Genomic DNA, 11,463 nt, shown 5'->3' with positions numbered 1-11,463 from the left:
ATTACGCAATATGAACATATTAAAGTACGATGCGTTGTCACTAAGTGCAGTTCTTGTTGAAATATTAAGGTAGCAAGAGAGTGTACCTTTCCACATTCAAGTACATTACAACGAAAGTCCCTATAACAATTGATATTTAGCTAATGGTAAGTAGCGTATCGGTTGATTCAACCTAATCCAAAATATTTAGTAGCACTGGAAAGCCTTGCATCAGATATTTTGGGGAGTGCTTCTTTTCCACTCAGAAGAATAACACAGGGAAATATCAGTTTTCTGGAGATTTATCTATTTACTTATTTTCTGTATTCGATTATTGTAAGGCTTGTTCAGTACACACGTGACATACACATAATTATGAAAGTAGACATGTCGGGAACTTGCTAGTGACAACGGAGCTCGTGGCACTGTGTTATCATATATTTACTAAATACTGCCAGCATGTCACCAATAAATTTAAGGTAAGGGCCATTCTTCTTTCCATCGTTTATTTCATTTTACCGATATTATTGTGGGCCTAAGAAGAGGGTGTTTGGGAAGTATACCCTTTCTGAAAGAATTATGATGGGTCGTGTGTTTGGTATTCAATTGAACAAGATACCCAACATAACATAAGTTTATGTTTTACACTTGCTAAACGACTGCATTTGTTACATGTGGCATCTCTGATGATGTCTCCATCTCTGTTGTTTTGCTAGGTTCTACTTTGGCAGTCTTCTTCTTCTTCTTGTAGTACTTATTAAGCCCAATGACGACTCCTATTGTCCCAACACACAATAGACATACAGTAACTATGATTAAAGCAATGTGCCATCCCTCCAGCCCTCCTATACTCGGATCGATATCTGTATTTATTGGATCAGCAACAATGGTAGTCTGGGCAATGCTTGAACTTTGACCAGCATTGCCAACATCATCTATGGCCCGGATGGAGAAATAATAAGTAAATCCAGGTCCACTTGAGGGCAGTCGTACTGTCACTGTTTCCGTTTCACCACTTTCTTTTGGTTCAGTCAGGGTCCCATCGGTGAGGTTGTCATTGGTTAGTTGATAGCAATCGTCAAAGTTGCTCGCAAGCTGTCCAAAGTTTGTATCATATCGGAGATCATAGAACGATGCTATTGATTAAAAGAAATGTTTCTAGTTACAACGTGATATATCATGATTGTGGGTTCATTTCGATAAATACCTTTTTATGAACGAACAAACGAACGAGCGAATGTATGGATGAATGAATGAATGAATGAATGAATGAATGAATGAATGAATGAATGAATGAATGAATGAATGAATGAATGAATGAATGAATGAATGAATGAATGAATGAATGAATGAATGAAAACAGGACAGTGTATTGTTTCCCGTAAACTCAAAGATAGACCTGAATGGTTTATCACTCACCGTAGAAACCATATGGACCTGCTTATTCGAACATTGTCGATTTGCGATTATTCGACAAGAATAACATACATTTTCTTTACAAATGCCTTGACTATCTTTGAACGTAAACAATCCGAATCTGTTAATCTTGAATCGTCCATGTTTGACTTAATATCACGAGGTCAGCAAAGTAGATCTACTTCTATAGGACACTCGACTTGTACAAGATATGAACTACTGTGTGATTCAAATACTCAATTGATAAAGATTACAGTTTCAAGGTCGCAAATCGACAATTTTCAGTTCACTTGTAAATTTAACTTTCAAAATTGTGTGCAAGGTTTTTTCTCCTAATCAGAATAAAAGTTTGTGCTACTTATTTATAGTGATCCATGAAACATACGTAGCTTATCAAAATTGAAAATGAATACTGCAAGTAAATACCTGTTCCGGCGTCGAAATCATCACCAGTCGCCGTCCATTGAAGGGTGACAGTTGCATTGTCATACGATGTGTTGGTCACACGTAAGTCTTTGATACGTGCTGGTGGAAAGGGGTCATCGTTGGGGTCACTCCAGTCTACGTATTCGACTGAGCTGTTAACCTGTATCATACCACCTTGGACAACTCTGTTGAAATCTCCTATTGGGACTCCATCTTCCTTTCTCGGAATAACAGCTAGATGTTGGAGAGAGAAAGATAGCAATCAATAACTGAACTTTAGTGATAATTAATTTGAAATCTGTAAAATTTAATTCTACTATCATAAGCCTGCTATAGGAATACAGATGAATTAATATAATACTTTAAATCCATCTGTACGATACATCACATTCTTACTATTACAATTTTCACAAAACTTGGAAAGATTTGTGGAAGAAATGTTAAAACAACGCCGATAAAACTGTGGAAATAGAGTGGAGTCGCTCGAATGTTAGGAACCACATTTAGTTTGCACACGACAACTGTTCTACAGTACTGCATTGTAATACGTTTTGGTACATTAAAAGTGGTAAATGAAATGCTTAATTATACAAATTTCTCATACCCAACTTGAACATCATTGAACAGTTACAATCATTTACACTTACTATAATTCCTAGGCATAGCACCAACTCTACTCGTCATTCTTATCTGAGCAGTGTCATCTTCATCATCAGCTGTTACCTGAATGCTATATCGACAATCATTCGTACAAATTGCTTCAACAAAGTCCACGAAATAACCAGAATACACTCCGTCATCTTTTGTTATATCAGCACCTGTTGGTAAATAATTATTCACTGAAAATGTATTTTCTCGTATTTACAACCCATAACACCAAAGTAAAGCGTTTTCTGTGTGTAAAAACGTTTATAACATCCACATCAAGTGTAAAAGTATACTGTTTCATTTGCTAAATTGACCACTTTATAAAGGCCACTTGCTTGGCTTGTAAATAAATCAATCGAAAAGGTATACTTTTACACTTGATATAAAAATGATGAAATAAACGAGAAGGTGCTTTACTTCAGTGGTACTCGTTGTATTAAGAAAACAGAATGTTAACTATATTTACTCTTTTTAACAGGCTAGAACAAAGAAAACACAATACGGAGACAGAAGCATTTTCAGTTAAAGGTCTTCACAACCCGGGTAACTATTTACAGTTTGTATAACCTTTCAAACAAGAAAGCGCAACAATATACCCGACACACACATTAATTTGATGATACATGTACAATACCTGTTCCAGAGTCAACGAGTTGTACATCCACAACACTGTGAGGACTTGGTCTCTCTACCGTAGCAATCACATTGGCCTCCAGAACAGGACTGTATCCCTGATTCAAGTCAGCATAGATTATCGCCATCGGCGGTGATTCAGTCACGTAGTCTGTACTTGGATTGGAACTCAGTCGTATTGGATGGGTTGAAGGATCTATTGATTTAGAATCAACAGAGACTTGAACCAGTTGGCTATCAGTGTCAGGATTATAGATTTGGTAAGTCCATTCTCCTACCTGTTATTAAAGACGGGAAGTAGGTGACACATTAATAACGGGAGTAAAACGCAAATCAATAGTTTATGGTCTAATAAAACTGCTTACAACAGCATGTACATTCCAGGGGAAATGATAAAGTGATCATATATCTGAAGTGTTAATGTCGAAATAATGTGATTAGCCAGTACATGTAGCGTATTTTAGACATTCGTTGTTTTCATTTTTTTTCTTGTTTTTCTTTTAATTTGTTAATTCGTTAATCAAGGAATTTGTTGTATTCCTCTAATAGTATTTTATTAGAATTCATTATACGCACACTTTTGGCGACATTGTTACCTTTTATATAAGAGAAACATGCATACCTCGGCAATATCGCTAATCTTGATAAAGATAGATCGTATGGTAGGCTCACTGTTATATTGAGGATCAGTACTATCAATAGTTGTACCGTCAGGTCGAGTTATGATGACGTCAACCTCATGACTACTACTAAAATCCCAGAAGAAAAAGAAGATGGTGTCTCTTCCAATAGTGGAGTCTATGTAGATGGTGGATATTTCGTTTCCCTGTCCGGCCACTGTGGTCTTGTAACTTGCAAGCTAAAATGAAAATAAAATGTACCAAACGATAGTCAGTCGTTGCATTGTATGAATCACAAACCATATTGGGAAGAGGGGCAACTAGACGATATAAACTAAAGAGCAAGAGTATAAAAGTTTTAATTAAGAATGATTACAACTGTATAGTTGATTTAACAAACCTGTACAGGTGTTTCCGTATTAGAACTTGTCCTTTCTGTTACTGATGCTGTAAAACAGTCATGTAGGGCTGTTGAATCATCACCTTCTGAATACCAACACGCTATTCCACCAGTCTCATCAGACAGTTCGACCAGTTTAGGATCGGCATCTTCACTGAATGCCAATGTATCTACGATAACTTCTTTCTCGATTAGATAAGGTAGTACGTCATCGATGTATGGAGGGACATTCTCTTCTCCGTCAGTTGTAAGGAATAGTATACCCCCTGCAGCGTAACCGAATGGACTGTTTTCGAGAACCTATGAAAATATAACTGAATTTAATTAAAATGAAGTGACGGCTGGATTACTTGATGAATAGACAGCCAGGAAAAGTTCAATTGCTAATACTCAGAGCTGCAGCTATTATTACACGAAACAGGCTTGGGTCTAAAACCAATCCGACCATTCGATGCAGACTCGTCATGAAAATCACAAACACACACGCGGGAACGTATCGCACCCTGGGGGCTTTTGCAAAGAATTGATTGAATGCCTGTTTAAAAAAGGTCCCCAATTCAGTTTTTTTGTATGATTTACCTGAACACCTTCTCTAAGCCCGCAACCAATACATGTTGAACCTCCCGGCATTGTTGGCAACAAACTGATCAAGTCTTGTCTTGTCTCGTCATCGACAATCTGTGTCAGTGGAGCGAGTGTCATAGCACTGGAACTGAACTGAACAATTCCAACCCAGCTATCATTAGGAAGTGTAAATGCAATATATTTAGTGGCTGCCTGATGTTGTATGTCTACTCTGTTATCCTACATACAAAATGAAAGATGAAAATAAAATAGTTTAATTAGTAAATATGATCAATAAAACCTTCCTGATATCAATTAACTCAACATTTTGCTATTGAAATCCCCAAATTAGTTCCAACACCGTCTAATTTATTTCTAAGAAAAACAAAATAGGAAGTTAAATATCTGTTTAGTATCCTTCAAAAATAATGCTATTTTCACCATAGCAACTACCTTCTGTGACTCTGTACAAGAGAATATTCAAAGGTACAAATATACATTTTCTGATAACCAAATATGATATCAAAAACTTCACTATAGCCGAGAAGGTTTTTTTTTTCCAAAATTTCAGACTTTGGATTTTTGACTATACAAAGAATATTTTCAATCTTTGTAATAGTTACATTTCCATCCTAACTGGGAAAACATATGCAAAGTCTTTGATTTTCAACATATACGGAACAAACGATAATCTTTACTTTCCCAGCAGCATGGCATAACTGTATAGTACGCGTCTTTTATTTCTAGCATGCAGCCCCATACCACTGCAAGGTAACATGTAATAGTCTTCGCACTGTGAAATACATCATGACATGATTTTGAGGAATACTCACTATACTCATACTTCCCGAGAGATCCATCACGATAACAGTCCTATAGTCTCCCTCTTTTACCAGCTTAAATGTCGGTTTGGAGTCCAAGCCATCAACAGGGGGATTGTTATTTGAGAAATCCGTGGAATCATGCATGACATCCCAGGCACTCCTGTAACGACACTCTTCATTTTGTTTAGTCAATGCCAAAGGATTGTGTCTGGCGTACGGGTCACCATTCGGATCGCTATGACAAAACTGAACAACCTAAAATAGAGAAAACATCTTAAATATGGTAATACATAATAAGTATATTTGGAGGGGAAAAGTGAAATCAGTAGTAAAACACCTGCGAAAGAAAGGTGTTAGGACTTCGTTTAACAAATTTTATTATTCACCTAACACATGTATTTATTATCATAAAAACAACAAATAAGCATTTAATATAGCACCATACATGTATGCCTCTTTCCTTTCCATAGTGACATAGGCGCTTACAGTTGTTAATGGGCTAATATTATAACAATGATCAATGTAGTTTTTTTCTTTGTAATGAATGATCTGCATAGTAATAATTATTTGTAATTTAGGCAATATCTTCAGAATGCGTGTTTGTCTGTCTGTTTGTCTGTCTGTCTGTCTGTCTGTCTGTCTGTCTGTCCGTCTGTCTGTCTGTCTGTGTGGTTGAGATTTGACCGTGACCCGAAAAACGTAAAAATGTTTAGAGATACTCACAGATTCCAGATAGTTTGCATACATGTAAGATCCCGTCCCTTCGTTTGGTTCATCGGGAACAAATACACACCACGGGTCGGGTATCACTCCTGACTCCGGATAGATATTACAGAGGTTGCATCCACTATGGTCACAACTCTGAAAATCAATATACTGTCCTGTGATTGCATCTGAACATCTCGTTGCTTCAACTCTACCATTTGGATCAATATAGTACAGACTATCGATATCCTGTGCATACTCATCATATAGGCCCCACTGCATATGGCCCCATTCATGGACAAGAAGTTTACCTGAGGAAAATAGAGATCACCATCAGGCAAACACAATAAGTAATGTAAATTATGTGTTCTGAGATTCACAAGTGCTAATGAATCAGCGTTTATGATATTTATGATAAGTATATATTATTTTAATTTTTTTATTTATTAAACTTCGACAATAAGTCAACAGGGGGGGAAAGGTCGCACAGGTGGCAAGCACATATATAAGAGCAACCCTCCACATACAACAAATGGCATACACAAAATGAAAACTAACAAGAACATTAAAAACAGTAAATACAATATATAAAATATATACACTAACGAAAAACGTACGAGAACAGAATTAAGAAATACGACACTTGGCACAATGACATCGATTGACCCATGTGCAAGTATTATAAGACAAAAAAAACTATTTTCATTTCTATAAAATATACGGAGATCGTTTTTATATGAGTTGACACTAAGTTAAAACGACAAGTCCGATTTGACTGGACAAGCGTTCCATGTATAAAATATTCTGTTAAAAATGACTGTCGGAATGCTTCATTGTGGCATTTTCAGTAAGAAAATGGCCCCATTAATATAACTGACGTAGATTTGTGTTAAATGCCAGTGCGTATATCCAAAATGATGTAGAGAGGATAAATATGTATGTATGTATGTATGTATGTATGTATGTATGTATGTACGTATGTATGTATGTACATTTGTATGTATGTATGTATGTATTCCGTCTCTCTCTCTCTCTCTCTCTCTCTCTCTCTCTCTCTCTCTCTCTCTCTCTCTCTCTCTCTCTCTCTCTCTCTCTCTCTCTCTCTCTCTCTCTCTCTCTCTCTCTCTCTCTCTCTCTCTCTCTCTCTCTCTCTCTCTCTCTCTCTAGACGGGATGTCGACTTCACTACTTACTCATACCACTGACGTTAATTGTCACTAAATGTATAAGCAATATATTGTGCGATATTTCTACTTACTTGAGTTACCAAAATTATACTCAGAAAAAGTTCTGTCAACAATCCATTTTTCTGTCAAGTGCAAATATTCGCCCTTTTCGCCACATGGTCGACTTTGTTTTACATACGGTGTATCATCGTAATCTGGATTAGGGTCATCTACAATCACATTGGCAATTGCAAATCTTTCCGTAGTGGCTACTTCCGTTGTGATGTTATCACTCCATGTTTTAGGAATTAAAATGGTTATTTCACCGAAAGCAGCTCGTTGGTTGGTAGCTTTGTATAGTTCTTCTGAAGCACCAACATATATATCCTATATAGGAGCGTAGGAAACGCCAGTCACCGAAAAATCAGAGCGATCAACATGAATAATGATATAACGTCAATACACGACGTTATCATTGATAAACTGCACAATTTTAAAGATGACATGCTTTGCTTATCTCATTTCTCTGGCGATGCGCTGTACGCGCGAGCTCATTCCGCCATAAAATCTTACAATGGCTTTCCTCGTCTGTAAGTCACGAAACGGCGCCACTATATAAGTATTTAGCGAAATATTGAGTAAAGATATTATGAGCAATATGTTTGTACTGTGAACAGTAGTCAGGGATTTTGAACAATGCGTTGTAAATATTTAGGATTACAAGTAGTACATTTTGTGGCACATGTGGCACATTTTTTAATAATGTACTGGATAAAAAAAGATAGGTTTTCGTCATCACAGAGTATGGGTACTGTTGTATGTGTGTACCGAATTGCTTCTTTGTAAATATATATATCAGCGTCATAACAACCTGATGTCGTAGTTATAAATGCAAACCTATATTTCCCCCAGACATAGGCCAGGATGGAATATCGTTACCTACCTGTAGAATCTCGACTATCATAGGGTCTTCTGTGATGTTTCCATTAATGGCTATCAATAATGTAGTATACTTATTGTTAAAAAGATCAACTTGGTTCCTCGCAGCTGATGCCAGTACACCGCAAAGGAAAAGCAAAACTCGGAGACGGACAGTGCTGTAGCTCATCACTGGACTGTAACTGTACTTATTGTATATTCCTAATGTAAAAGGTCGCTAATTTTATCAATCAAAACACGGATGTAACATACACAATGTACCTAATCATAATTGGCGTGCAAACTGTAGGTCACGACAACCAAAATAGACCATTGTTATATATCATCATTGCTGTGTGATAAGACGAGATACAATAGACTTTGTTCATATCTATTAAACAGCATAAGTAGGTCATGTTTAAACATCAACCTTGGCCACCACAGTCAGCTACAGACAGACAGACAGACAGACAGACAGACAGACAGACAGGTTGGGCAAGTATTTCATGAACTTGAACTATATATATGTCAAGTTGTCAGTGAAAGAAGATCGATTGGCAAGTTCCATTTAGAGTTTAATACATTAAGTTAAACCAGTGGCTTTCAATTGTGTAATATGCTAAACGAAGAATGAACAAACGAACGTACGAACGAACGAAAGAAAGAAAGAAAGAAAGAGAGAGAACGATAAGTAAATAAATAAATAGATAAGTAAATAAATAAATAAAAACATGACCATGCTACATGTATAAGCGCTGATTGGTATCCATGACATAGTGCGTAGTTTGATGTCACATCCAGCTATCAATGTTTGCTCACAGACATGGGACTATACACTGAAATCGGTGTATGACCAGCTCTGATTTGACAAAATCTACTATATCTTAGCTCTGTCTGCATGCAGTTGGTCATACTGTAAGCCTGTCAGGTCATCTTTGTTCAACTGCTGTTCATACGACATGCCCATGATAGCCTATCTTTACACTATAGAAGTGCGTGGTTGATATCTTGACACAGTGACAAATTAATCAATATTACGACCAGGATGTACATGATTTGATCCGTGACTACCAAACTATGCATATCAAGAGGGTCCCAGGCAGGGAAAAACCTGTATTGCAGTTGTATCACCACACCCTCCATAATTACGCGCATATCAATGTTAAAATTGGAATGATTGTTCAAAGGACTGACTGTACTAATTTTTACAATGTCAGTCCTAGTCTTGTCGAGTCAAGGAAATGTTGGAAATTTGGTGGATTCACATAGTGACAAAATAACAAATATTACGACCAGGAAGTACATGTACACTGGAAACTGTATTAAATCCTGTTAATGTGAGTTCTTTCTTGTTCTGTCCAATCTTTAAATTATATTGTCCAGTATTTTGAAAGCAAATGAGACTCTGTCTGTCTGTCTGTCTGTCTGTCTGTCTGCCTGCCTATCTGTCTGTCTGTCTGCCTGTCTGTCTGTCTGTCTATATGTTTGTTTGTCTGTCTGTCTGTCTGTCTGTATGTATGTATGTATGTATGTATGTATGTATGTATGTATGCATGTATGCATGCAAGTACGTACGTACGTATGTATGTATCATGTATGTATGTATGTTGTTTTTGTCTGACTGTCTGTCTGTCTGCCTGTCTGTCTGTCTGTCTATATGTTTGTTTGTCTGTCTGTCTGTCTGTCTGTATGTATGTATGTATGTATGTATGTATGTATGTATGTATGCATGTATGCATGCAAGTACGTACGTACGTATGTATGTATCATGTCTGTATGTATGTTGTTTTTGTCTGACTGTCTGTCTGTCTGTCTGTACGATGTCAAGATTCACTTCACAGGTAGCTTTCACTGTTGCCACGTTGTGATGTGAGTAGCTCGAAATCATGGATGAATATGAATTTGTGAACCTTGCTTAAACGTACGGTGTCTATAAACGCATTCACATTCAGAAGTTAACACGACTTAAAACCTTTTCCGACTTAAAGTTAAACCACCCTCAGGTACATGGAAAATCCCAGCCCGACCTTTGGCATACTGAAGGGTACGAACAGAATTGACGGGAGAGGGGCCGAGGAGAAAATTGGGCAGCCGACAAAAACTTGGGGGGGGGGGGGGTCCTTGAAAATCCTAAGTATCCCATGACTTTAAATTGTGTGTATGGTTTGACATTTAATGCCTGTAAGTGATGGCCTCCTACACCATGGCTTTGTACTGCCGCCATCACAATGGTGTTGTCTCTCTCCCAAAATCAAGGTTAAGGTCCTGCTGGCTAACTATCGGCAAGTGTAGGTTATAGTTCAATAATTTTTCCTCATGGAGTTCAAATTTAGTTAGCCTACCTGTAGAATTCAATGACTATATCTACTACACTACTTTCGCTCTTCAGTTGAGCTGGTCTCGAATGGCATTCCACTATAGACCGTGATTGGTCGAATACATAATTAGATATATTGAAATTACGCAATCAGTAAATGTGACCTGTCGACCCACGTACATCAAATTTATGATAATGTTTGCACACGTTAGGCGTATGACTGGGCATGGCTTACATTAATATCAGCTCGAAAGAGGAGTTAGAGTAGATGAGAGGATGAGCGAAAAGTCAAAAATGAAAATGTCTGTTAGGATAGCAGAATAGTGTAGTAGAAATAGTCCTTGAAGTCTACAGGTTTATTTGTGATGAACTCTATAATGGACTCTCAAGTCGATTGTCACTGTTGTATTACCAATTCATCACCAATGTGCAGGGGTGGGAACTATAAAATTGTACATCTAAATCTCAAGCATTGGGAGGGGCTACTAACATTCTAGAGTTTATTTCGAGGAGCAATGAGAGTTTTCAGAGCGCTTGGGGAGGGAAGACTGCGAAAAAAGATAATATAATTTCTACCCGTTCTCTAAATTTCTCACATCTGTTTTCTTGGGTGAAAACTAGACTCTTAGTCCCCATGCAATACAACTTATACGCATTTGAAGTTGTAAGAAATTTTTAAAAGTTGACTTTCTAAAACCCGATGAATACATGTACATTAAAATCAATTCTGACTTGAAAAAATAAATTGAGATCATGACATACTTGTACCCACAATCATGCTAATGTGTTAAGCCCCCAACAGACAAAATGTGGAGAGGGAGCTAGCTACTGCGTGTTTGTGTCCATGC

At 37.2% G+C, this 11,463-nt stretch overlaps 1 protein-coding gene across 1 annotated transcript; it reads right to left on the bottom strand.

Annotated features, from left to right (window-relative positions):
- Positions 1 to 630: 630 nt before the first annotated feature.
- LOC144440692 (calcium-activated chloride channel regulator 1-like) lies at positions 631 to 8,488 on the bottom strand. Its single transcript, XM_078130108.1, has 11 exons — positions 8,324 to 8,488; positions 7,473 to 7,767; positions 6,234 to 6,526; positions 5,520 to 5,765; positions 4,702 to 4,926; positions 4,123 to 4,422; positions 3,725 to 3,961; positions 3,104 to 3,380; positions 2,469 to 2,639; positions 1,822 to 2,055; positions 631 to 1,115 (listed from the first exon to the last, which is right to left on the bottom strand). The coding sequence occupies exons 1-11, from the start codon at positions 8,486 to 8,488 to the stop codon at positions 631 to 633; spliced, it is 2,928 nt and encodes a 975-aa protein (XP_077986234.1).
- Positions 8,489 to 11,463: the final 2,975 nt, after the last annotated feature.

The sequence above is a fragment of the Glandiceps talaboti genome, chromosome 1, assembly GCF_964340395.1.
Source record: "Glandiceps talaboti chromosome 1, keGlaTala1.1, whole genome shotgun sequence".
In the NCBI taxonomy this organism is placed as follows: Eukaryota; Metazoa; Hemichordata; class Enteropneusta; family Spengelidae; genus Glandiceps; species Glandiceps talaboti.
This window is presented reverse-complemented; position numbering and strand designations above follow the sequence as displayed.

Excerpts from the sequence above, each read along its gene's own strand:
- LOC144440692 (XM_078130108.1), bottom strand. The coding sequence starts at position 8,488 with ATGAGCTACAGCACTGTCCGTCTCCGAGTTTTGCTTTTCCTTTGCGGT. Across the intron at positions 3,962-4,122 it reads ATACGGAAACACCTGTACAG|CTTGCAAGTTACAAGACCAC; the intron begins GTTTGTTAAATC and ends TTTTCATTTTAG. Across the intron at positions 2,056-2,468 it reads TGCTATGCCTAGGAATTATA|CTGTTATTCCGAGAAAGGAA; the intron begins GTAAGTGTAAAT and ends TCCAACATCTAG.